Raw genomic sequence first — 25,070 nt, 5'->3', positions numbered from 1 at the left:
ATCTGGGAATTCTGGGGGGAAATCTGGGAATTCTGGGGGAAATCTGGGAATTCTGGGGGAAATTCCCATTTTCAGGTGGAAATCTGGGAATTCTGGGGAAAATCTAGGAATTCTGGGCCCAAAACACCGGGAAAGGGGGAAAATCTGGGAATTCTGGGGGAAATCTGGGAATTCTGGGGGAAAATCTGGGAATTCTGGGGGAAATCTGGGAATTCTGGGCCCAAAACACCGGGAAAGGGGGGAAATCTGGGAATTCTGGGTCAAAATCCCCATTTTCAGGGGGAAATCTGGGAATTCTGGGGGAAAATCTGGGAATTCTGGGGGGAAATCTGGGAATTCTGGGTCAAAATCCCCATTTTCAGGGGGAAATCTGGGAATTCTGGGGGAAAATCCAGGAATTCTGGGGGAATTCTGGGGAGAAATCCCCATTTTCAGTGGGAAAATCCAGGAATTCCCTCCCCAAATCCCATTTTTCAGTGGGAAAATCCAGGAATTCCCTCCCCAAATCCCATTTTTCAGTGGGAAAATCCAGGAATTCCCTCCCTAAATCCCATTTTTCAATAAAAAATCCAGGAATTCCTTCCCCAAATCCCCATTTTCAGTGGGAAAATCCCAGAATTCTCTCCCCAAATCCCATTTTTCATTGGAAAATCCAGGAATTCCCTCCCTAAATCCCATTTTTCAATAAAAAATCCCAGAATTCCCTCCCCAAATCCCATTTTTCCATGGAAAATCCCAGAATTCCCTCCCCAAATCCCATTTTTCCATGGAAAATCCCAGAATTCCCTCCCCAAATCCCATTTTTTAATAAAAAATCCAGGAATTCCCTCCCCAAATCCCATTTTTCCATGGAAAATCCTGGAATTCCCTCCCCAAATCCCATTTTTCAATAAAAAATCCCAGAATTCCCTCCCCAAATTCCCATTTTCAGTGGGAAAATCCCAGAATTCCCTCCTCAAATCCCATTTTTTAATAAAAAATCCAGGAATTCCCTCCCCAAATCCCATTTTTCCATGGAAAATCCCGGAATTCCCTCCCCAAATCCCATTTTTCATTGGAAAATCCAGGAATTCCCTCCCCAAATCCCATTTTTTCTTGGGAATTGTGGGAATTCCCTCCCCAAATCCCCATTTTTCCATGGAAAATCCCAGAATTCCCTCCCCAAATCCCAATTTTCCATGGAAAATCCAGGAATTCCCTCCCCAAATCCCAATTTTTAATAAAAAATCCAGGAATTCCCTTCCCAAATCCCATTTTTCCATGGAAAATCCTGGAATTCCCTCCCCAAATTCCCATTTTTTAATAAAAAATCCCGGAATTCCCTCCCCAAATCCCAATTTTCAATAAAAAATCCCGGAATTCCCTCCTCAAATCCCATTTTTTAATAAAAAATCCAGGAATTCCTTCCCCAAATCCCATTTTTCCATGGAAAATCCTGGAATTCCCTCCCCAAATCCCAATTTTCATTGGGAATTATGGGAATTCCCTTCCCAAATCCCAATTTTCAGTGGGAAAATCCAGGAATTCCCTTCCCAAATCCCAATTTTCAGTGGGAAAATCCAGGAATTCCCTCCCCAAATCCCATTTTCAGTGGGAAAATCCAGGAATTCCCTCCCCAAATCCCCATTTTCAGTGGGAAAATCCCAGAATTCCCTCCCTAAATCCCATTTTTCAATAAAAAATCCCAGAATTCCCTCCCCAAATCCCCATTTTCAGTGGGAAAATCCCAGAATTCCCTCCCCAAATCCCATTTTTCCTTGGGAATTGTGGGAATTCCCTCCCCAAATCCCATTTTTCCATGGAAAATCCCGGAATTCCCTCCCCAAATCCCATTTTTCCATGGAAAATCCAGGAATTCCCTCCCCAAATCCCCATTTTCAGTGGGAAAATCCAGGAATTCCCTCCCCAAATCCCCATTTTTCATTGGGAATTGTGGGAATTCCCTCCCCAAATCCCATTTTTCCATGGAAAATCCCGGAATTCCCTCCCCAAATCCCATTTTTCCATGGAAAATCCCGGAATTCCCTCCCCAAATCCCCATTTTTCATTGGGAATTGTGGGAATTCCCTCCCCAAATCCCATTTTTCCATGGAAAATCCCAGAATTCCCTCCCCAAATCCCAATTTTCATTGGGAAAATCCTGGAATTCCCTCCCCAAATCCCCATTTTTCATTGGGAATTGTGGGAATTCCCTCCCCAAATCCCATTTTTCCATGGAAAATCCCAGAATTCCCTCCCCAAATCCCAATTTTCATTGGGAAAATCCCGGAATTCCCTCCCCAAATCCCCATTTTTCCCTCCCCCAGGCGCTGAAATACGCTTTCCAAACCCACGACCGCCTCTGCTTCGTCATGGAATACGCCAACGGCGGCGAGGTGGGAACTCCCCTCCCAAATCCCAAATTTCCATCCCAAAAAATTCCCTTTTCCCTGCGTCAGGGCCTGGATAATTCCCGTTTTCCTGCTGCTTTTATTCCCACTTTTTATTTGGGGTGGTTTTATCCCACTTTTTCCTCGTTTTCCCCTGGATCAGGGCAGCGTTCCCTAAGAATGAGCTCCCGTTTTTCCCATTTTTCCCTCATTTTTCCCCATTTTATTCCCATTTTTCCCCATTTTATTCCCATTTTTCCCCCATTTTCCCCCATTTTTCCCTCATTTTTCCCCATTTTTCCCCATTTTATTCCCATTTCCCCCCATTTTTCCCCATTTTCCCCCATTTTTCCCATTTTTCCCTCATTTTTCACCATTTTTCCCACATTTTTCCCCATTTTATTCCCATTTTTCCCCCATTTTCCCCCATTTTATTCCCATTTTTCCCCCATTTTTCCCCATTTTTCCCATTTTTATTCCCATTTTATTCCCATTTTCCCCCATTTTTTCCCCCATTTTTCCCCATTTTTCCTCATTTTTCCCACATTTTTCCCCATTTTCCCCATTTTCCCCCATTTTTCCCCATTTTCCCCCATTTTTCCCATTTTTCCCCCATTTTTCCCCATTTTTCCCCATTTTTCCCCATTTTTCCCCATTTTTCCCCATTTTCCCCCATTTTTCCCTCATTTTTCCCCATTTTTCCCCATTTTATTCCCATTTCCCCCCATTTTCCCCCATTTTTCCCCATTTTTCCCCCATTTTTCTCCATTTTCCCCAATTTTTCCCCATTTATCCCCATTTTTCCCTCATTTTTCCCCCATTTTTCCCCCATTTTTCCCCCATTTTCCCCCATTTTTCCCCATTTTTCCCCATTTTTCCCAATTTTTCCCCCATTTATCCCCATTTTTCCCACATTTTTCCCCATTTTCCCCATTTTTTCCCATTTTTCCCCATTTATCCCCATTTTTCCCCATTTTTTCCCCATTTTCCCCATTTTTCCCCATTTTCCTTCATTTTTCCCCCATTTTTCCCCATTTTTCCCCATTTTTCCTCATTTTTCCCCATTTTTCCCTCATTTTTCCCCATTTTATTCCCATTTTATTCCCATTTTTCCCCATTTTTCCCATTTTTCCCCATTTTTCCCCATTTTATTCCCATTTCTCCCCATTTTTCCCCATTTTTCTCTCATTTTTCCCCATTTTTCCCCATTTATCCCCATTTTTCCCCATTTTTCCCCATTTTCCCCATTTTTCCCCATTTATCCCCATTTTTCCCCATTTTTCCCCATTTTCCCCATTTTCCCCCATTTTTCCCACATTTTTCCCCATTTTCCCCATTTTTCCCCATTTCTCCCCATTTTTCCCCCATTTTTCCCATTATTCCCATTTTTCCCATTTTCCCCATTTTTCCCCCATTTTTCCCATTATTCCCATTTTTTCCCTCATTTCCCCCCACATTTCCTCCCCCATTTTTCCCATTTTTCCCAATTTTTTTCCCATTTCTCCCCAATTTTCCCCCCATTTTTTCCATTTTCCCCCCAATTTTTCCCATTTTTCCCCATTTTCCCCCCCATTTTTCCCCCAATTTTCCCCATTTTCCCCCCAATTTTTCCCATTTTTCCCATTTTTCCCATTTTTCCCGTTTTTCCCCCCATTTTTCCCAGCTCTTTTTCCACCTCTCCCGGGAGCTCCTGTTCCTTTTTCCCCATTTTTCCCCATTTTTTTCCCATTTTTTTCCCAATTTTCCCCATTTTCCCCCCAATTTTTCCCATTTTTCCCATTTTTCCCATTTTTCCCGTTTTTCCCCCCATTTTTCCCAGCTCTTTTTCCACCTCTCCCGGGAGCTCCTGTTCCTTTTTCCCCATTTTTCCCCATTTTTTTCCCATTTTCCCCCCAATTCTCCCCATTTTTCCTATTTTTCCCCTCGTTTTTTCCCATTTTCCCCCCAATTTTTCCCATTTTTCCCATTTTCCCGTTTTTCCCATTTTTCCCGTTTTTCCCCCCATTTTTCCCAGCTCTTTTTCCACCTCTCCCGGGAGCGCCTGTTCCTTTTTCCCCAATTTTTCCCCATTTTTTTCCCATTTTCCCCTCGTTTTTCCCCATTTTCCCCATTTTCCCCATTTTTCCCCATTTTCCCCCCAATTTTTCCCATTTTTCCCATTTTTCCCATTTTTCTCCCCGTTTTTCCCAGCTCTTTTTCCACCTCTCCCGGGAGCTCCTGTTCCATTTTCCCCATTTTTCCCCATTTTTTTCCCATTTTCCCCCCATTTTTCCCCATTTTTCCCCATTTTTCCCCTCGTTTTTTCCCATTTTTCCCATTTTTCCCATTTTTCCCATTTTTCCCGTTTTTCCCCCCGTTTTTCCCAGCTCTTTTTCCACCTCTCCCGGGAGCTCCTGTTCCTTTTCCCCCATTTTCCCCCCAATTTTTCCCCATTTTTCCCCATTTTTTTCCCCAATTTTTCCCATTTCCCCCCCAATTTTTCCCAATTTTTCCCATTTTTCCCATTTTTCCCATTTTTCCCGTTTTTCCCCCCGTTTTTCCCAGCTCTTTTTCCACCTCTCCCGGGAGCTCCTGTTCCTTTTCCCCCATTTTCCCCCCAATTTTACCCAATTTTACCCAAATTTCCCCATTTTTCCCCCCATTTTTCCCCATTTTTCCCCCAATTTTCCCCAATTTTCCCGTTTTTCCCATTTTTCCCGTTTTTCCCCCCGTTTTTCCCAGCTCTTTTTCCACCTCTCCCGGGAGCTCCTGTTCCTTTTTCCCCATTTTCCCCCCATTTCCCCCCAATTTTCCCATTTTCCCCCCGTTTTTCCCCTCGTTTTTTCCCATTTTCCCCCCAATTTTCCCATTTTTCCCGTTTTTCCCATTTTTCCCGTTTTCCCCCCCATTTTTCCCAGCTCTTTTTCCACCTCTCCCGGGAGCGCCTGTTCCTTTTTCCCCATTTTTCCCCATTTTCCCCCCAATTTTTCCCAATTTTTCCCATTTTTCCCATTTTTCCCATTTTTCCCGTTTTTCCCCCCGTTTTTCCCAGCTCTTTTTCCACCTCTCCCGGGAGCTCCTGTTCCTTTTTCCCCATTTTTCCCCATTTTTCCCCATTTTTTTCCCATTTTTCCCCCCATTTTTCCCCTCGTTTTTTCCCATTTTCCCCCCAATTTTTCCCATTTTTCCCATTTTTCCCATTTTTCCCATTTTTCCCGTTTTTCCCCCCGTTTTTCCCAGCTCTTTTTCCACCTCTCCCGGGAGCTCCTGTTCCATTTTCCCCCATTTTTCCCCATTTTTTTCCCATTTTCCCCCTAATTTTCCCATTTTCCCCCCAATTTTTCCCAATTTTCCCAAATTTTCCCGTTTTTCCCATTTTTCCCGTTTTTCCCCCCGTTTTTCCCAGCTCTTTTTCCACCTCTCCCGGGAGCTCCTGTTCCTTTTTCCCCATTTTTCCCCATTTTTTTCCCATTTTTTTCCCATTTTCCCCCCAATTTTTCCCCCCATTTTTCCCCCCATTTTCCCCCCATTTTTCCCCATTTTTCCCATTTTTCCCCCAATTTTCCCCCAAATTTTCCCATTTTTCCCATTTTTCCCGTTTTTCCCCCCATTTTTCCCAGCTCTTTTTCCACCTCTCCCGGGAGCTCCTGTTCCTTTTTCCCCCATTTCCCCCCCATTTCCCCCCCATTTTTCCCCCAATTTTACCCAAATTTCCCCATTTTTCCCCATTTTCCCCCCAATTTTCCCCATTTTTCCCATTTTTCCCGTTTTTCCCCCCATTTTTCCCAGCTCTTTTTCCACCTCTCCCGGGAGCGCCTGTTCCTTTTTCCCCAATTTTTCCCCATTTTTTTCCCATTTTCCCCCCATTTTTCCCCATTTTTCCCCTCGTTTTTTCCCATTTTTCCCATTTTTCCCCCCATTTTTCCCATTTTTCCCGTTTTTCCCCCCGTTTTTCCCAGCTCTTTTTCCACCTCTCCCGGGAGCGCCTGTTCCTTTTTCCCCCCATTTTCCCCCGATTTTCCCCCCAATTTTACCCAAATTTCCCCATTTTCCCCCCAATTTTCCCCCAAATTTTCCCATTTTTCCCATTTTTCCTATTTTTCCCCCCATTTTTCCCAGCTCTTTTTCCACCTCTCCCGGGAGCTCCTGTTCCTTTTTCCCCCATTTCCCCCCCATTTCCCCCCCATTTTTCCCCCAATTTTACCCAAATTTCCCCATTTTTCCCCATTTTCCCCCCAATTTTTCCCATTTTCCCATTTTTCCCATTTTTCCCGTTTTTCCCCCCGTTTTTCCCAGCTCTTTTTCCACCTCTCCCGGGAGCGCGTGTTCCCGGAGCCTCGCGCTCGTTTCTACGGCGCCGAGATCGTCTCGGCCCTCGAGTACCTGCACTCGCGAGACGTCGTCTATCGCGACATCAAGGTGCGTTCTGGGGACAAATCCCGGGGTTTTGGGCAATTCCGGGGTTTTGGGGTCAAATCCCCGGATTTTGGGGTCAAATCCCCGGATTTTGGGTAATTCCGGGGGTTCTGGGGCCAAATCCCCGGATTTTGGGGTCAAATCCCCAGATTTTGGGGTCAAATCCCCGGATTTTGGGGCCAAATCCCCGGATTTTGGGGTCAAATCCCCGGATTTTGGGGCTGGATCTGGGGATTTTGGGGTCAAATCCTGGGATTTTGGGGCTTAATCCGGGAGTTTTGGGGTCAAATCCTGGGATTTTGGGCAATTCCAGGGTTTTGGGGTCAAATCCGGGGATTTTGGGGCTTAATCCGGGAGTTTTGGGGTCAGATCCTGGGATTTTGGGCAATTCCGGGATTTTGGGGTCAAATCCTGGGATTTTGGGGCTTTATCCGGGAGTTTTGGGGTCAAATCCCTGGATTTTGGGGTCAAATCCCTGGATTTTGGGCAATTCTGGGGGTTCTGGGGTCAAATCCTGGGGATTTTCGGGCTGAATCCGGGGATTTTGGGGCTTAATCCGGGAGTTTTGGGGTCAAATCCGGGGATTTTGGGGCTTTATCCGGGAGTTTTGGGGTCAAATCCCCGGATTTTGGGCAATTCCGGGGCTTTTGGGGTCAAATCCTGGGGATTTTGGGGCTGGATCTGGGGATTTTGGGGTGAAATCCCTGGATTTTGGGCAATTCCGGGGCTTTTGGGGTCAAATCCCCGGATTTTGGGTAATTCCGGGATTTTGGGGTCAAATCCTGGGATTTTGGGGTCAAATCCCTGGATTTTGGGCAATTCTGGGGGTTCTGGGGTCAAATCCTGGGGATTTTCGGGCTGAATCCGGGGATTTTGGGGCTTAATCCGGGAGTTTTGGGGTCAAATCCGGGGATTTTGGGGCTTTATCCGGGAGTTTTGGGGTCAAATCCCCGGATTTTGGGCAATTCCGGGGCTTTTGGGGTCAAATCCTGGGGATTTTCGGGCTTAATCCGGGAGTTTTGGGGTCAAATCCCCGGATTTTGGGCAATTCCAGGGTTTTGGGGTCAAATCCCCGGATTTTGGGGCTGGATCTGGGGATTTTGGGGTGAAATCCCTGGATTTTGGGGTCAAATCCCGGGATTTTGGGCAATTCTGGGGGATTTGGGGTCAAATCCCCGGATTTTGGGGCCAAATCCCTGGATTTTGGGCAATTCCGGGGGTTCTGGGGTCAAATCCTGGGGATTTTCGGGCTGAATCCGGGGATTTTGGGGCTTAATCCGGGAGTTTTGGGGTCAAATCCTGGGATTCTGGGCAATTTAGGGATTTTGGGGTCAAATCCAGGGATTTTGGGGCTTTATCCGGGAGTTTTGGGGTCAAATCCCTGGATTTTGGGCAATTCCGGGGGTTTTGGGGTCAAATCCCTGGATTTTGGGGTCAAATGCCTGGATTTTGGGTAATTCTGGGATTTTGGGGTCAAATCCCCGGATTTTGGGCAATTCCGGGGATTTTGGGGTCAAATCCCGGGGTTTTGGGGTCAAATCCCCGGATTTTGGGCAATTCCGGGGATTTTGGGGTCAAATCCCGGGGTTTTGGGCAATTCTGGGGATTTGGGGTCAAATCCTGGGGTTTTGGGGCCAAATCCCCGGATTTTGGGGCTGGATCTGGGGATTTTGGGGCCAAATCCCCGGATTTTGGGGCTGGATCTGGGATTTTTGGGGTCAAATCCCCGGATTTTGGGCAATTCCGGGGATTTGGGGTCAAATCCTGGGGATTTTTGGGCTGAATTCTGGGATTTTGGGGCTTAATCCGGGAGTTTTGGGGTCAAATCCTGGGATTTTGGGCAATCCCGGGATTTTGGGGTCAAATCCCGGGGTTTTGGGCAATTCTGGGGGTTCTGGGGTCAAATCCTAGGGGTTTTGGGGTCAAATCCAGGGGTTTTGGGGTCAAATCCCTGGATTTTGGGGAATTGCGGGGATTTGGGGCCAAATCCTGGGATTTTGGGGCTGGATCTGGGGATTTTGGGGTCAAATCCAGGGGGTTTGGGGTCAAATCCAGGGATTTTGGGGTCCCCCCGTGATTCTGGTACCAAACCCCGGGATTTTGGGGCTGAATCCAAGGATTTTGGGGTCAAACCCCGGGATTTTGGGGCTGAATCCAAGGATTTTGGGGTCAAACCCTGGGATTTTGGGGCTGAATCCAAGCATTTTGGGGTCAAACCCCGGGGGATTTTGGGGCTGGATCTGGGGATTTTGGTGTCAAATCCGGGGATTTTGGGGTCAAATCCTGAGATTTTGGGCAATTCTGGGATTTTGGGGTCAAACCCCGGGATTTTGGGGCTGAATCTGGGGATTTTGGTGTCAAATCCGGGGATTTTGGGGTCAAATCCTGAGATTTTGGGCAATTCTGGGATTTTGGGGTCAAATCCGGGGATTTTGGGGTCAAATTCTGCGGTTTTGGGGTCAAATCCTGGGATTTCATGTCTGAATCCGGGGATTTTGGGGTCAAACCCCGGGATTTTGGGGTCCCCCTGTGATTCTGGTACCAAACCCTGGGATTTTGGGGCTGAATCCAAGGATTTTGGGGTCAAACCCCGGGATTTTGGGGCTGAATCCAAGGATTTTGGGGTCAAACCCCGGGATTTTGGGGTCCCCTCGTGATTCTGGTACCAAACCCCGGGATTTTGGGGCTGAATCCAAGGATTTTGGGGTCAAACCCCGGGATTTTGGGGCTCGATCTGGGGATTTTGGGGTCAAATCCGGGGATTTTGGGGTCAAATCCTGAGATTTTGGGCAATTCTGGGATTTTGGGGTCAAACCCTGGGATTTTGGGGTCAAACCCCGGGATTTTGGGGTCCCCCCATGATTCTGGTACCAAACCCCAGGATTTTGGGGTCAAACCCCGGGATTTTGGGGCTGAATCCAAGGATTTTGGGGTCAAAATCCCGGGATTTTGGGGCTGAATCCAAGGATTTTGGGGTCAAACCCCGGGATTTTGGGGTCCCCCCGTGATTCTGGTACCAAACCCCGGGATTTTGGGGCTGAATCCAAGGATTTTGGGGTCAAACCCCGGGATTTTGGGGCTGAATCCAAGGATTTTGGGGTCAAACCCTGGGATTTTGGGGCTGAATCCAAGGATTTTGGGGTCAAACCCTGGGATTTTGGGGCTGGATCTGGGGATTTTGGGGTCAAATCCGGGGATTTTGGGGTCAAATCCTGAGATTTTGGGCAATTCTGGGATTTTGGGGTCAAACCCCGGGATTTTGGGGTCCCCCCATTCCGGATTTTTCCCGTTTTTGCCCCAGCTGGAGAACCTGATGCTGGACAAGGACGGGCACATCAAGATCACGGATTTCGGGCTGTGCAAGGAGGGCGTCACCCACGGCACCACCATGAGAACCTTCTGCGGCACCCCCGAGTACCTGGCGCCCGAGGTGACCCCGGGGGGGCCGGAATTCCCGGAATTCCCGGGGAAATTCCGGGATTTGGGGGGAAATTCCGGGATTTTTGGGGAATTTTTTGGAATTTTTTGGGAAATTCTGGGATTTTTTGGGGAAATTCGGGGATTTTTGGGGATTTTTTTGGGATTTTTGGGGAAATTCGGGGATTTTTTGGGAAATTCTGGGATTTTTTGGGGGAAATTCGGGGATTTTTGGGGAAATTCTGGGATTTTTTTGGGAAATTTGGGGATTTTTTTGGGAAATTCCGGGATTTTTTGGGGAATTTTTTGCAATTTTTGGGGAAATTTGGGGATTTTTTGGGGAAATTCCGGGATTCCCGGGGAAATTCGGGGATTTTTTGGGGAAATTCTGGGATTTTTTGGGGAATTTTTTGGGATTTTTGGGGAAATTCGGGGATTTTTTGGGGAAATTCCGGGATTTTTTGGGGAAATTCTGGGAATTTTGGGGAAATTCCGTGATTTTTGGGGAAATTCGGGGGTTTTTTGGGGAAATTCCAGGATTTTTTTGGGGAAATTCTGGGGGTTTTTTGGGAAATTTGGGGATTTTTGGGGAATTTTTGGGAATTTCTGTGAATTTTTGGGGGAATTTTTGTTATTTTTTTGTGATTTTTTTGGGGAATTTTTTTGGAATTTCTAGGTAATTCCGTGATTTTCTGGGAGTTTTTTGGGAATTCCCAGGAAATTCTGGGATTTTCTGGGAATTTTTGGAAATTTTCGTTAATTTCCATCAATTTCTGGGAATTTCCCCAAGTCCTGGCAGGTCCTGTCAGGTGACCCCAAACCCCACCAGGTGACCCCCAGGTGACCCCAGCAGGTGACCCCAGACCCCACCAGGTGATCCCCAGCTCCTGTCAGGTGACCCCAAACCCCACCAGGTGACCCCAAACCCCATCAGGTGACCCCACCAGGTGACCCCAAACCCCATCAGGTGACCCCAGGTGACCCCACCAGGTGACCCCAGACCCCATCAGGTGACCCCACCAGGTGACCCCAAACCCCAGCAGGTGACCCCATCAGGTGACCCCATCAGGTGACCCCAGACCCCACCAGGTGACCCCATCAGGTGACCCCAAACCCCATCAGGTGACCCCATCAGGTGACCCCAGGTCCTGTCAGGTGACCCCAGCAGGTGACCCCATCAGGTGACCCCAGGTCCTGTCAGGTGACCCCAGCAGGTGACCCCATCAGGTGACCCCAGGTGACCCCAGACCCCATCAGGTGACCCCACCAGGTGACCCCAGCAGGTGACCCCACCAGGTGACCCCACCAGGTGACCCCATCAGGTGACCCCATCAGGTGACCCCAGCAGGTGACCCCAGCAGGTGACCCCAAACCCCAGCAGGTGACCCCAGCAGGTGACCCCAGGTCCTGTCAGGTGACCCCAGACCCCACCAGGTGACCCCACCAGGTGACCCCATCAGGTGACCCCAGACCCCACCAGGTGACCCCAGCAGGTGACCCCACCAGGTGACCCCACCAGGTGACCCCATCAGGTGACCCCATCAGGTGACCCCAGCAGGTGACCCCAGCAGGTGACCCCAAACCCCAGCAGGTGACCCCAGCAGGTGACCCCAGGTCCTGTCAGGTGACCCCAGACCCCACCAGGTGACCCCACCAGGTGACCCCACCAGGTGACCCCACCAGGTGACCCCACCAGGTGACCCCATCAGGTGACCCCAGACCCCACCAGGTGACCCCAGCAGGTGACCCCCGCCGTGCCCCCCGCAGGTCCTGGAGGACAACGACTACGGGCGGGCGGTGGACTGGTGGGGGCTGGGCGTGGTGATGTACGAGATGCTCTGCGGGCGCCTCCCCTTCTACAACCAGGACCACGAGCGGCTCTTCGAGCTCATCCTGCTCGAGGACATTCGCTTCCCGCGCTCCCTGGGGCCCGAGAGCCGCAATCTCCTCGCTGGGCTGCTCAAAAAGGATCCAAAACAGAGGTGAGACACACCTGGGCACACCTGGGCACACCTGGATACACCTGGATACACCTGGATACACCTGGGCACTCATAGACACACACCTGGGCACACCTGGGCACACCTGGGCACACCTGGGCACTCCCACACTCACACACACCTGAGCACGAGCGGCTCTTCGAGCTCATCCTGCTCGAGGACATTCGCTTCCCGCGCTCCCTGGGGCCCGAGAGCCGCAATCTGCTCGCTGGGCTGCTGAAAAAGGATCCGAAACAGAGGTGAGACACACCTGGGCACACCTGGGCACACCTGGGTACACCTGGGCACTCATAGACACACACCTGGGTACACCTGGATACACCTGGGCACACCTGGGCACACCTGGGCACTCATAGACACACACCTGGGCACACCTGGGTACACCTGGATACACCTGGGTACACCTGGGCACTCATAGACACACACCTGGGCACACCTGGGCACACCTGGGCACACCTGGGCACTCCCACACTCACACACACCTGAGCACGAGCGGCTCTTCGAGCTCATCCTGCTCGAGGACATTCGCTTCCCGCGCTCCCTGGGGCCCGAGAGCAGGAATCTCCTCACTGGACTGCTCAAAAAGGATCCAAAACAGAGGTGAGACACACCTGGGCACACCTGGGCACACCTGGGCACACCTGGGCACTCCCACACTCACACACACCTGAGCACGAGCGGCTCTTCGAGCTCATCCTGCTCGAGGACATTCGCTTCCCGCGCTCCCTGGGGCCTGAGAGCCGCAATCTGCTCGCTGGGCTGCTGAAAAAGGACCCGAAACAGAGGTGAGACACACCTGGGCACACCTGGGCACACCTGGGTACACCTGGGTACTCATAGACACACACCTGGATACACCTGGATACACCTGGGTACACCTGGATACACCTGTGCACTCATAGACACACACCTGGATACACCTGGGCACACCTGGGCACACCTGGATACACCTGGGCACTCATAGACACACACCTGGATATACCTGGGCACACCTGGATACACCTGGATACACCTGGGCACTCATAGACACACACCTGGATACACCTGGATACACCTGGGCACACCTGGGCACACCTGGGCACTCCCACACTCACACACACCTGAGCACGAGCGGCTCTTCGAGCTCATCCTGCTCGAGGACATTCGCTTCCCGCGCTCCCTGGGGCCCGAGAGCCGCAATCTGCTCGCTGGGCTGCTGAAAAAGGACCCAAAACAGAGGTGAGACACACCTGGGCACACCTGGGCACACCTGGGTACACCTGGATACACCTGGGCACACCTGGGCACACCTGGGCACACCTGGGCACTCCCACACTCACACACACCTGAGCACGAGCGGCTCTTCGAGCTCATCCTGCTCGAGGACATTCGCTTCCCGCGCTCCCTGGGGCCCGAGAGCAGGAATCTGCTCGCTGGGCTGCTCAAAAAGGACCCGAAACAGAGGTGAGACACACCTGGGCACACCTGGATACACCTGGGCACACCTGGGCACTCATAGACACACACCTGGATACACCTGGGCACACCTGGGCACACCTGGGCACTCCCACACTCACACACACCTGAGCACGAGCGGCTCTTCGAGCTCATCCTGCTCGAGGACATTCGCTTCCCGCGCTCCCTGGGGCCCGAGAGCCGCAATCTGCTCGCTGGGCTGCTGAAAAAGGATCCAAAACAGAGGTGAGACACACCTGGGCACACCTGGATACACCTGGGCACACCTGGGCACACCTGGGCACTCCCACACTCACACACACCTGAGCACGAGCGGCTCTTCGAGCTCATCCTGCTCGAGGACATTCGCTTCCCGCGCTCCCTGGGGCCCGAGAGCAGGAATCTCCTCACTGGACTGCTCAAAAAGGATCCAAAACAGAGGTGAGACACACCTGGGCACACCTGGATACACCTGGGTACACCTGGATACACCTGGGCAGTCATAGACACACACCTGGATACACCTGGATACACCTGGGTACACCTGGATACACCTGGATACACCTGGGTACACCTGGGCACTCATAGACACACACCTGGATACACCTGGATACACCTGGATACACCTGGGCACTCATAGACACACACCTGGATACACCTGGATACACCTGGATACACCTGGGTACACCTGGATACACCTGGGCACTCATAGACACACACCTGGGCACACCTGGATACACCTGGGTACACCTGGGTACACCTGGATACACCTGGGTACACCTGGGCACACCTGGGCACACCTGGGCACACCTGGGCACTCATAGACACACACCTGGATACACCTGGGTACACCTGGGTACACCTGGGCACACCTGGGCACACCTGGGCACACCTGGGCACTCATAGACACACACCTGGGTACACCTGGGTACACCTGGATACACCTGTGCACTCATAGACACACACCTGGATACACCTGGGCACACCTGGGCACTCATAGACACACACCTGGATACACCTGGGCACACCTGGGCACACCTGGGCACTCCCACACTCACACACACCTGAGCACGAGCGGCTCTTCGAGCTCATCCTGCTCGAGGACATTCGCTTCCCGCGCTCCCTGGGGCCCGAGAGCCGCAATCTGCTCGCTGGGCTGCTGAAAAAGGATCCAAAACAGAGGTGAGACACACCTGGGCACACCTGGGCACACCTGGGCACACCTGGGCACACCTGGGCACTCATAGACACACACCTGGATACACCTGGGTACACCTGGATACACCTGGGTACACCTGGATACACCTGGGTACTCATAGACACACACCTGGATACACCTGGATACACCTGGGCACACCTGGATACACCTGGATACACCTGGGCACACCTGGATACACCTGGATACACCTGGATACACCTGGGCACTCATAGACACACACCTGGATACACCTGGGTACACCTGGGCACACCTGGGCACTCATAGACACACACCTGGATACACCTGGGGACACCTGGGCACTCATAGACACACACCTGGGCACACCTGGATACACCTGGGCACACCTGGGCACTCATAGACACACACCTGGATACACCTGGGCACTCATAGACACACACCTGGGTACACCTGGGCACACCTGGGGACACCTGGGCACTCATAGACACACACCTGGATACACCTGGGGACACCTGGGTACACCTGGGTACACCTGGATACACCTGGTGACACCTGGTGATACACCTGTCTGTCTCACCTGTGCACACCTGTCTCACCTGCCAGGCTGGGCGGGGGTCCGGGTGACACCTGTCTGTCTCACCTGTCTCACCTGTCTCACCTGCCAGGCTGGGCGGGGGTCCGGGTGACACACCTGTGCACACCTGTCTGTCTCACCTGTGCACACCTGTCTCACCTGTGCACACCTGTCTCACCTGTCTCACCTGTCTCACCTGTGCACACCTGTCTCACCTGCCAGGCTGGGCGGGGGTCCGGGTGTCACACCTGTACACACCTGTCTCTCTCACCTGTGCACACCTGTCTCACCTGTCTCACCTGCCAGGCTGGGCGGGGGTCCGGGTGACACACCTGTCTCACCTGTGCACACCTGTCTCACCTGCCAGGCTGGGCGGGGGTCCGGGTGACACACCTGTACACACCAGGTGACACACCTGTGCACACCTGTCTCTCTCACCTGTGCACACCTGTCTCACCTGCCAGGCTGGGCGGGGGTCCGGGTGTCACACCTGTGCACACCTGTCTCACATGTCTCACCTGCCAGGCTGGGCGGGGCTCCGGGTGACACACCTGTGCACACCTGTCTGTCTCACCTGTGCACACCTGTCTCACCTGCCAGGCTGGGCGGGGGTCCGGGTGACACACCTGTCTCACCTGTCTGTCTCACCTGTGCACACCTGTCTCACCTGTGCACACCTGTCTGTCTCACCTGTGCACACCTGTCTCACCTGCCAGGCTGGGCGGGGGTCCGGGTGACACACCTGTCTCACCTGTCTGTCTCACCTGTGCACACCTGTCTCACCTGTGCACACCTGTCTCACCTGCCAGGCTGGGCGGGGCTCCGGGTGACACACCTGTGCACACCTGTCTGTCTCACCTGTCTCACCTGCCAGGCTGGGCGGGGGTCCGGGTGACGCGCGCGAGGTGATGGAACACCGTTTCTTCGCGGGCATCGATTGGCAGGACGTGGTGCAGAGAAAGGTGAGGCCCCGCCCCCCTCAGGTGACCCCGCCCCTCCCCCCCCCACCCGGCACACCTGGAGCCGCCCCTCCCCCCCCAGCTGGTGCCGCCCTTCCGGCCGCAGGTGACGTCAGAGGTGGACACGCGGTACTTCGACGAGGAGTTCACGGCGCAGAGCATCACCGTCACCCCACCTGAGAGATGTGAGCTCACCTGTGCACACCTGGGCACACCTGGGCACACCTGTGCACACCTGTACTCACCTGTCACCTGTGCTCACCTGTACCTGTCCTCTCACCTGTTCCTGACCCCTCCCATCCATCACCGTCACCCCACCTGAGAGATGTGAGCTCACCTGGGCACACCTGTGCTCACCTGTGCACACCTGTCCTGTCACCTGTGCACACCTGTACCTGTCCTGTCACCTGTACCTGTCCTGTCACCTGTTCCTGACCCCTCCCATCCATCACTGTCACCCCACCTGAGAGATGTGAGCTCACCTGTGCACACCTGTGCACACCTGTGCTCACCTGTACCTGTCACCCGTTCTCACTTGTACCTGTCCTCACCTGTCCCTCACCTGTCCCTCACCTGTCCCTGTCCCTCACCTGTCCCTCACCTGTCCCTCACCTGTCCCTCACCTGTCCCTCACCTGTCCCTGTCCCTGTCCCTCACCTGTCCCTCACCTGTCCCCAGGTGAGCAGTTGGGCTCTCTGGAGCGCGACCACCGCACGCATTTCCCGCAGTTCTCCTACTCGGCGAGCATCCGGGAGTGAGAGCCAGCACACCTGGACACACCTGGACACACCTGGGGACACCTGGACACACCTGGGGACACCCGGGGACACCTGGATACACCTGGGGACACCTGGGGACACCTGGGGACACCTGGGGACACCTGTGGGTGTGTCTGTGTCACACCTGGACACACCTGGACACACCTGGACACACCTGGATACACCTGGATACACCTGGACACACCTGGGGACACCTGGATACACCTGGGGACACCTGTGGGTGTGTCTGTGTCACACCTGGACACACCTGGACACACCTGGATACACCTGGGGACACCTGGGGACACCTGGATACACCTGGGGACACCTGGACACACCTGGACACACCTGGGGACACCTGGGGACACCTGGGGACACCTGTGGGTGTGTCTGTGTCACACCTGGACACACCTGGACACACCTGGGGACACCTGGGGACACCTGGATACACCTGGGGACACCTGTGGGTGTGTCTGTGTCACACCTGGACACACCTGGGCACACCTGGATACACCTGGGGACACCTGGACACACCTGGGGACACCCGGGGACACCTGGACACACCTGGGGACACCTGGGGACACCTGGATACACCCGGGGACACCTGTGGGTGTGTCTGTGTCACACCTGGACACACCTGGGGACACCTGGGGACACCTGGGGACACCTGGGGACACCTGTGGGTGTGTCTGTGTCACACCTGGACACACCTGGACACACCTGGATACACCTGGGGACACCTGGATACACCTGGGGACACCTGTGGGTGTGTCTGTGTCACACCTGGACACACCTGGGGACACCTGGGGACACCTGGGGACGCCTGTGGGTGTGTCTGTGTGACACCTGGGACACCTGGACACACCTGGGGACACCTGGACACACCTGTGGACACCTGGGGACGCCTGTGGGTGTGTCTGTGTCACACCTGGACACACCTGGGGACACCTGGATACACCTGGGGACGCCTGTGGGTGTGTCTGTGTCACACCTGGACACACCTGGGCACACCTGGACGCACCTGTGCCTTCCTAAACCTCACCTGGACACACCTGGGGACAGCCCAAACCTCACCTGTGCCTTCCAAACCTCACCTGGACACACCTGGGACACCTGTGGGTGTGTCTGTGTCACATCTGGACACACCTGTGGGCGTGTCTGTCACACCTGGGGACATCTGGACGCACCTGTGGGTGTGTCTGTCACACATGGACACACCTGGGGACACCTGTGGGTGTGTCTATCACACCTGGGGACATCTGGGGCATCTCTGTGTGTGTCTGGGGCACACCTGGGCACACCTGGACGCACCTGTGGGTGTGTCTGACACACCTGGGCACACCTGGACACACCTGTGCCTTCCTAAAGCACACCTGGGGACACACCTGGGGACACCTGGGGACACCTGTGGGTGTGTCTGTCACACCTGGGGACACCTGGACGCACCTGTGCCTTCCTAAAGCTCACCTGGGGACACCTGGACAGAGCTGTGGGTGTGCCTGTCACACCTGGGGACACCTGGGGACACCTGTGGGTGTGTCTGGCACACCTGGGGACGCACCTGTGCCTTCCTAAAGCTCACCTGGGGACACCTGGGGACAGCTGTGGGTGTGTCTGTCACACCTGGGGACACCTGTGGGTGTGTCTGGCACACCTGGGGACAGCTGTGGGTGTGTCTGTCACACCTGGGGACACCTGGGGACAGCTGTGGGTGTGTCTGTCACACCTGGGGACACCTGTGGGTGTGTCTGGCACACCTGGGCACACCTGGACACACCTGGATACACCTGGGGACAGCTGTGGGTGTGTCTGTCACACCTGGGGACACCTGGGGACAGCTGTGGGTGTGTCTGTCACACCTGGGCACACCTGTGCCTTCCTAAAGCTCACCTGTGCACACCTGTGCTATCCCAGTTCATCCCAGTTGGGTGCAGAGGGGGCTTGGGGGGGGCACAACCCCCCCCCAAATCCAACACTGGGACCCCCCAGACCCACCTGGGACCCCCCAAACTCCCCCAGGGCTCACCTGGGACCCCCCAGACCCACCTGAGACCCCCCCAAACTCCCCCAGACCCACCTGAGACCCCCCAAAACCCACCTGGGACCCCCCAGACCCACCTGGGACCCCCCAGGACCCCCCAAATCCCCCCCAGACCCAGCTGGGACCCCCCAAAACTCCCCCAGACCCACCTGGGACCCCCCAGACCCACCTGAGACCCCCCAAAACCCCCCCAGACCCACCTGGGACCCCCCAAAACCCCCCCAGGGCTCACCTGGGACCCCCCAAAACCCCCCCAGGACCCCACTGAGACCCCCCCCAAGCCCCCTCAGGACCCCCCAGACCCACCTGGGACCCCCCCAACCCCCCCCAGGACCCCTCAAACCCACCTGGGACCCCCCCCAGACCCAGCTGGGACCCCAAAACTCCCCCCAGGACCCCCCAAATCCCCCCCAAACCCCCCTGGGACCCCCCAGAACCCCCCAAATCCCCCCCCAAACCCCCCTAGGATCCCCCCAGGACCCCCCAAAACCCCCCCAGGACCCCCCCAAAACCCCCCTGGGACCCCTCCCCCACCCCTGGACCGGTTCTGGGACCCCTCCCCCACCACCAGCGCTGCCTCTGAGCCCCCCCCAGCCCCCCCTCCCCCCCTTCCCCTCCCCCTCCCCTTTTATTTTTTATGGCGGGAATTTGGGATTTCCTCTGGAATTGCCCCAAAATCCCGCGGAATTCATGGAAAAAAATCGCGGGGTGGGGGGAGGGGTGGGGAGGGGGGGACTGAAGAAATAAATAAATAAATCCAAATCGGTTTTTTGGGGGAATTTCCTCTTTTTTTTTGGGAATTTTCTCCCTTTTTTTGGGAATTTTCGCTCCTTTTTTTGGGGAATTTCCTCCTTTTTTTGGGGGGAATTTTCCCCTTTTTTTGGGGGGGAAATTTTCTCCTTTTTTCGGGAATTCCGGAGGGGAACTTTGACCCTCCCCCCCTTCCCAAATCTTTGACACCCAAAAAGTCCCAAATTATCCCCAAAATATCCCCAAAAAACCCCGCCCCCCCCCCCCCGAGATCCATCACTCTGCGCTCGATTGCTCTTCCCCGGCATCTCTCTCATTAAGAGTGATTGACAGCTCTCTCAGCCAATGGGAGGATAGAGCGTTGTCACCGCTGACCAATCGGAGCGCGCGGGGCGGGAGGGGGCGTGGCCGCCGCGGCGGCGCGAGACAGCGGCGGGAGCCATGAAGTGAGCGGGGGAGGGGCGGGAATTTGAGGGAATTTGGGGGGAATTTGAGGGAATTTTGGGGGAATTTGTGGAGATTTGAGGGAATTTGGGGTGTCCGGGATAGGGTTGGGGCAGTTTGGAGGTCCCAGGAAGGGTTTGGGGGTGCCGGGCTGGGTTTTGGTGCTGTCTCAGCTCCGGCAAACTTCAAAATTCCTCTTAAATCCCCTCAAACTTCCCTGAGTCCCCCAAAATTCTCCCCAGATCCCTCAGGATCCACCCTGGGATCCCGGGGATCCCCTCAGGCTGAGCTTGGAGAGGTTTTTGTGCCATCCCAACCCCCAAAATCCTCCCAAAACCCCCCAAATTCCCCGGGATCCGCTCTGGGATCCACTCGATCCCCGGGGATCCCCCCAGGCTCAGCTTGGTCGGGCTCCTGGTGCCATTCCAGCCCCCCCAAACCCCCAAATCCCCCTGAATCCCCCCAAAATCCCCCCAAAATTCCCCCAAAACCCCTCAAATTCCCCCCGAATCCCCCGGGATCCGCTCTGGGATCCACTCGATCCCCGGGGATCCCCTCAGGCTCAATCTGGACGGGTCTCTGGTGCTGTCTGAAACCCCCAAACCCCAAAATCCCCCTGAATCCCCCCAAAATCCCCCCAAACCCCACAAATTCCCCGGGATCCACTCTGGGATCCACTCGATCCCCGGGGATCCCCTCAGGCTCAACCTGGACGGGTCCCTGGTGCTGTCTGAAGCTCCCAAACCCCAAAATCCCCCTGAATCCCCCCCAAAAATCCCCCAAATCCTCCCCAAACCTCCCCGGATCCGCTCTGGGATCCACTCGATCCCCGGGGATCCCCCCAGGCTGAACATGGACAGGTTCCTGGTGCCATTCCAGCCCCCCCAACCCCCAAAATCCTCCCCAAAATCCCTCAAAACCCCCCAAAACCCCCCCAAATTCCCCCTGAACGCCCCGGGATCCGCTCCCGGGATCCACTCGATCCCCGGGGATCCCCCCAGGCTCAGCTTGGTCGGGCTCCTGGTGCCATTCCACCCCACCCAAACCCCAAAATCCCCCTGAATCCTCCCAAAAATCCCCCAAATCCTCCCCAAATCCCCCCGAATCCCCCGGGATCCGCTCTCGGATCCACTTGATCCCCGGGGATCCCCTCAGGCTCAACCTGGATAAGTCTCTGGTGCTGTCTGAAGCTCCCAAACCCCCAAATCCCCCTGAATCCCCCCAAAATCCCCCCAAAACCCCCCAAATTCCCCCCGAATCCCCCGGGATCCGCTCTGGGATCCACTCGATCCCCGGGGATCCCCCCAGGCTGAACGTGGACGGGCTCCTGGTGCTCTTCCCCTACGAGTTCATCTACCCCGAGCAGTTCTCCTACATGCTGGAGCTCAAGCGCACGCTGGACGCCAAGGTGGGATCCGGGGGGGGATCCCGGGGGATCCCGGGGGATCCTGGGGGATCCTGGGGGATCTGGGACCCCCCCGGTGACGATCCCGCCCCCCCCCAGGGCCACGGGGTGCTGGAGATGCCGTCGGGGACGGGCAAGACGGTGTCGCTGCTCGCCCTGATCGTGGCGTACCAGAGGGTGAGGGGATCCGGGGGGATCCCGGGGGATCCGGGGGGATCTCGGGGGATCCTGAGGGGTTTGGGGGGATCCTGAGGGGTTTGGGGGGGTCCTGGGGGGTTTGGGGGGATCCTGAGGGGATCCTGAGGGGTTTGGGGGGATCCTGAGGGGTTTGGGGGGGTCCTGGGGGATCCTGAGGGGTTCTGGGGGATCCTGAGGGGATCCTGAGGGGTTTGGGGGGCCCTGAGGGGATCTTGGGGGGATCTCAGGGGATCCTGAGGGGTTTGGGGGGGTCCTGAGGGGTTTGGGGGGGTTCTGAGGGGATCCCAGGGGGATTTCAGGGGATCCTGAGGGGTTTGGGGGGGTCCTGGGGGGTCCCAGGGGGATCTCGGGGGATCCTGAGGGGTTTGGGGGGGTCCTGGAGGGTCCTGGAAGGAACCCAATGGATCCCAGGGGGATCTTGGGGGATCCTGGGGGGTTTGGGGGGGTCCTGAGGGGATCCCAGGGGGATCCTGAGGGGTTTGGGGGGGGTCCCGGGGGTTCCCCTGAGACCCCAGTGGACCCCAGCAGATCCCAGCAGATCCTGGTGGGTCCCAGCGGGTCCCATCAGACCCCAGTGGATCCCAGCAGATCCCAGTGGATCCCTCCCCCCCAGGCTCACCCCCTGGACGTCTCCAAGCTGATCTACTGCTCCCGCACCGTGCCCGAGATCGAGAAGGTGGGGGAGGGGAGCCCGGGCTGGGCTGGGGGAGGGGATCCCGGCCGCCGGATCCCCTCAGATCCCCCGGGATCCCCTCCCCTCCCCCGCAGGTGGTGGAGGAGCTGCGGAAGCTTCTGGAATGCTACGAGCGGGAGCTGGGGGAGCCCCTGCCCTTCCTGGGGCTGGCGCTCAGCTCCCGCAGGAACCTCTGCCTGCACCCCGAGGTGCGGGGATCCCGGGGATCTGAGGGGATCGGGGGGGATCTGAGGGGATCTGAGGGGTCTGGGGGGGTCCCAGGGGGGATCTGAGGGACCTGGGGGGGATCCGGGGGATCTGGGGGGTTCCCAGGGGATCTGGGGGGGATCTGGGGGGGTTCCCAGGTGGGATCTGAGGGGTCTGGGGGGTTCCCAGGTGGGATCTGAGGGGTCTGGGGGGTTCCCAGGTGGGATCTGAGGGGTCTGGGGGGTTCCCAGGGGGTCTGGGGGGGATCTGGGGGGTTCCCAGGGGACCTGGGGGGGATCCAGGGGGGTCTGGGGGGATCTGAGGGGATCTGGGGGGGATTTGGGGGGATCCAGGTGGGATCTGGGGGGTTCTGAGGGGATCTGGGGGGGATTTGGGGGGGATTTGGGGGGGATCCAGGGGGTCTAGGGGGGTCTCAGGGGGTCTGGGGGGTTCCCAGGTGGGATCTGAGGGACCTGGGGGGGATCCAGGGGGGTCTGGGGGGATCTGGGGGGTTCCCAGGTGGGATCCGGGGGGATTGGGGGGGATCTGAGGGGTCTGGGGGGTTCCCAGGGGGTCTGGAGGGGATCTGGAGGGGATCCCGGGGATCTGAGGGGGGTCTGGGGGGATCTGAGGGGTCTGGGGGGGATCTGGGGGGGATCCAGGGGGATCCAGGGGGGTCTGGGGGGATCTGAGGGGTCTGGGGGGGATTTGGGGGGGATCTGGGGGGGATCCAGGGGGTCTGGGGGGGGTCTGAGGGGATCTGAGGGGTTCCCAGGTGGGATCTGAGGGACCTGGGGAGGAATCCAGGGGGTCTGGGGGGATCTGAGGGGTCTGGGGGGTTCCCAGGGGACCTGGGGGGGATCCAGGGGGGTCTGGGGGGATCTGAGGGGATCTGGGGGGGATTTGGGGGGATCCAGGGGGGTCTGGGGGAGATCTGAGGGGATCTGGGGGGGATTTGGGGGGGATCTGGGGGGGATCCAGGGGGTCTGGGGGGGTTCTGAGGGGATCTGGGGGGGATTTGGGGGGATTTGGGGGGGATCTGGGGGGGATCCAGGGGGTCTGGGGGGGGTCTGAGGGGATCTGAGGGGTTCCCAGGTGGGATCTGAGGGACCTGGGGGGGATCCAGGGGGGTCTGGGGGGATCTGGGGGGGTCCCAGGGGGTCTGGGGGGTTCCCAGGTGGGATCTGAGGGGGCCTGGGGGGAATCCAGGGGGTCTGGGGGGACCCAGGGGGGTCTGGGGGGGATCTGAGGGGATCCCGGGGATCTGAGGGGACCTGGGGAGGATCCAGGGGGGTCTGGGGGGATCTGGGGGGTTCCCAGGTGGGATCCGGGGGGACTGGGGGGGATCTGAGGGGTCTGGGGGGGATCCCGGGGATCTGAGGGGGGTCTGAGGGGTCTGGGGGGTTCTGAGGGGATCTGGGGGGGATCTGGGGGGGTTCCCAGGTGGGCTCTGGGGTGTTTTGAGGGGATCCAGGGGGATCTGGGGGGGATCTGAGGGGATCTGGGGGTCACGGGGATCTGGGGATGTTCTGAGGGAATCCCATGGGGGATCTGGGGGGGGGATCCAGGGGGATCTGGGGGTCACAGGGATCTGGGGGGATCCAGGGGGACCTGAGGGGATCCCAGGGGGATCTCAGGGGATCCCAGGGATGGGGGGGTGGGGCGGGGTGTCCTGGGATGTCTGTGGGTGGATCCCAGCGGATCCCATTGGATCCCAGCGGATCCCCCCTGCCCAGGTGTCGGCGCTGCAGTTCAGGAGGGCGGGGGCGGGGCTGGGAGGGTCCCAGGATGGGGGGTCCCAGGTGCCTGTGGGTGGATCCCGTTGGATCCCAGCGGATCCCATTGGATCCCAGCGGATCCCCCCTGCCCAGGTGTCGGCGCTGCGCTTCGGGAAGGAGATCGACAGCCGCTGCCTGGCCCTGACGGCCTCGTACCTGAGGGATCCCCCCGAGGGATCCCGGCCCAGCTGCTCCTTCTTCCAGGTCAGCCCCGGGGATCCAGCGGGATCCACCGGGATCCACCGGGAGGCTCCCAGGGGGGTCTGGGGGGGTCCCAGAGGGTCTGGGGGGGTCTCAGAGGGTTTGGGGGGATCTGGGGGGTCCCAGAAGGATCTGAGGGGATCTGGGGGGGGTCTCAAAGGCTCCCAGAGGGATCTGAGGGGGTCCGAGAGGGATCTGGGGGGTCCCAGAGGCTCCCAGGGGGATCCTGGAGGGATCTGGGGGGTCCCAAAGGGTCGGGGGGAGGTCCCAGAGGATTTGGGGGGATCTGG

At 56.3% G+C, this 25,070-nt stretch overlaps 2 protein-coding genes across 2 annotated transcripts in view; both read left to right on the top strand.

Moving 5' to 3' along the window:
• LOC111922589 (RAC-beta serine/threonine-protein kinase-like) overlaps nucleotides 1-19,046 on the top strand; it is a 35,093-nt gene extending 16,047 nt beyond the window's left edge. The window contains exons 7-13 of the mRNA XM_086872111.1: nucleotides 2,307-2,375; nucleotides 6,645-6,767; nucleotides 10,066-10,194; nucleotides 11,949-12,163; nucleotides 16,241-16,328; nucleotides 16,408-16,510; nucleotides 17,004-19,046. Of these exons, the coding sequence (XP_086728237.1) occupies nucleotides 2,307-2,375; nucleotides 6,645-6,767; nucleotides 10,066-10,194; nucleotides 11,949-12,163; nucleotides 16,241-16,328; nucleotides 16,408-16,510; nucleotides 17,004-17,083 (807 nt within the window). The 3' untranslated portion in view covers nucleotides 17,084-19,046. The remainder of the gene's footprint in view (nucleotides 1-2,306; nucleotides 2,376-6,644; nucleotides 6,768-10,065; nucleotides 10,195-11,948; nucleotides 12,164-16,240; nucleotides 16,329-16,407; nucleotides 16,511-17,003) is intronic.
• Nucleotides 19,047-20,280: 1,234 nt separating this feature from the next.
• Nucleotides 20,281-25,070, top strand: part of ERCC2 (ERCC excision repair 2, TFIIH core complex helicase subunit) — a 39,154-nt gene continuing 34,364 nt past the window's right edge. The window contains exons 1-6 of the mRNA XM_086872085.1: nucleotides 20,281-20,320; nucleotides 21,627-21,726; nucleotides 21,823-21,900; nucleotides 22,535-22,597; nucleotides 22,690-22,803; nucleotides 24,673-24,783. Of these exons, the coding sequence (XP_086728211.1) occupies nucleotides 20,316-20,320; nucleotides 21,627-21,726; nucleotides 21,823-21,900; nucleotides 22,535-22,597; nucleotides 22,690-22,803; nucleotides 24,673-24,783 (471 nt within the window). The 5' untranslated portion in view covers nucleotides 20,281-20,315. The remainder of the gene's footprint in view (nucleotides 20,321-21,626; nucleotides 21,727-21,822; nucleotides 21,901-22,534; nucleotides 22,598-22,689; nucleotides 22,804-24,672; nucleotides 24,784-25,070) is intronic.

The sequence above is a fragment of the Cyanistes caeruleus genome, chromosome 38 (genome assembly GCF_971803275.1).
Source record: "Cyanistes caeruleus chromosome 38, bCyaCae1.hap1.1, whole genome shotgun sequence".
In the NCBI taxonomy this organism is placed as follows: Eukaryota; Metazoa; Chordata; class Aves; order Passeriformes; family Paridae; genus Cyanistes; species Cyanistes caeruleus.
This window is presented reverse-complemented; position numbering and strand designations above follow the sequence as displayed.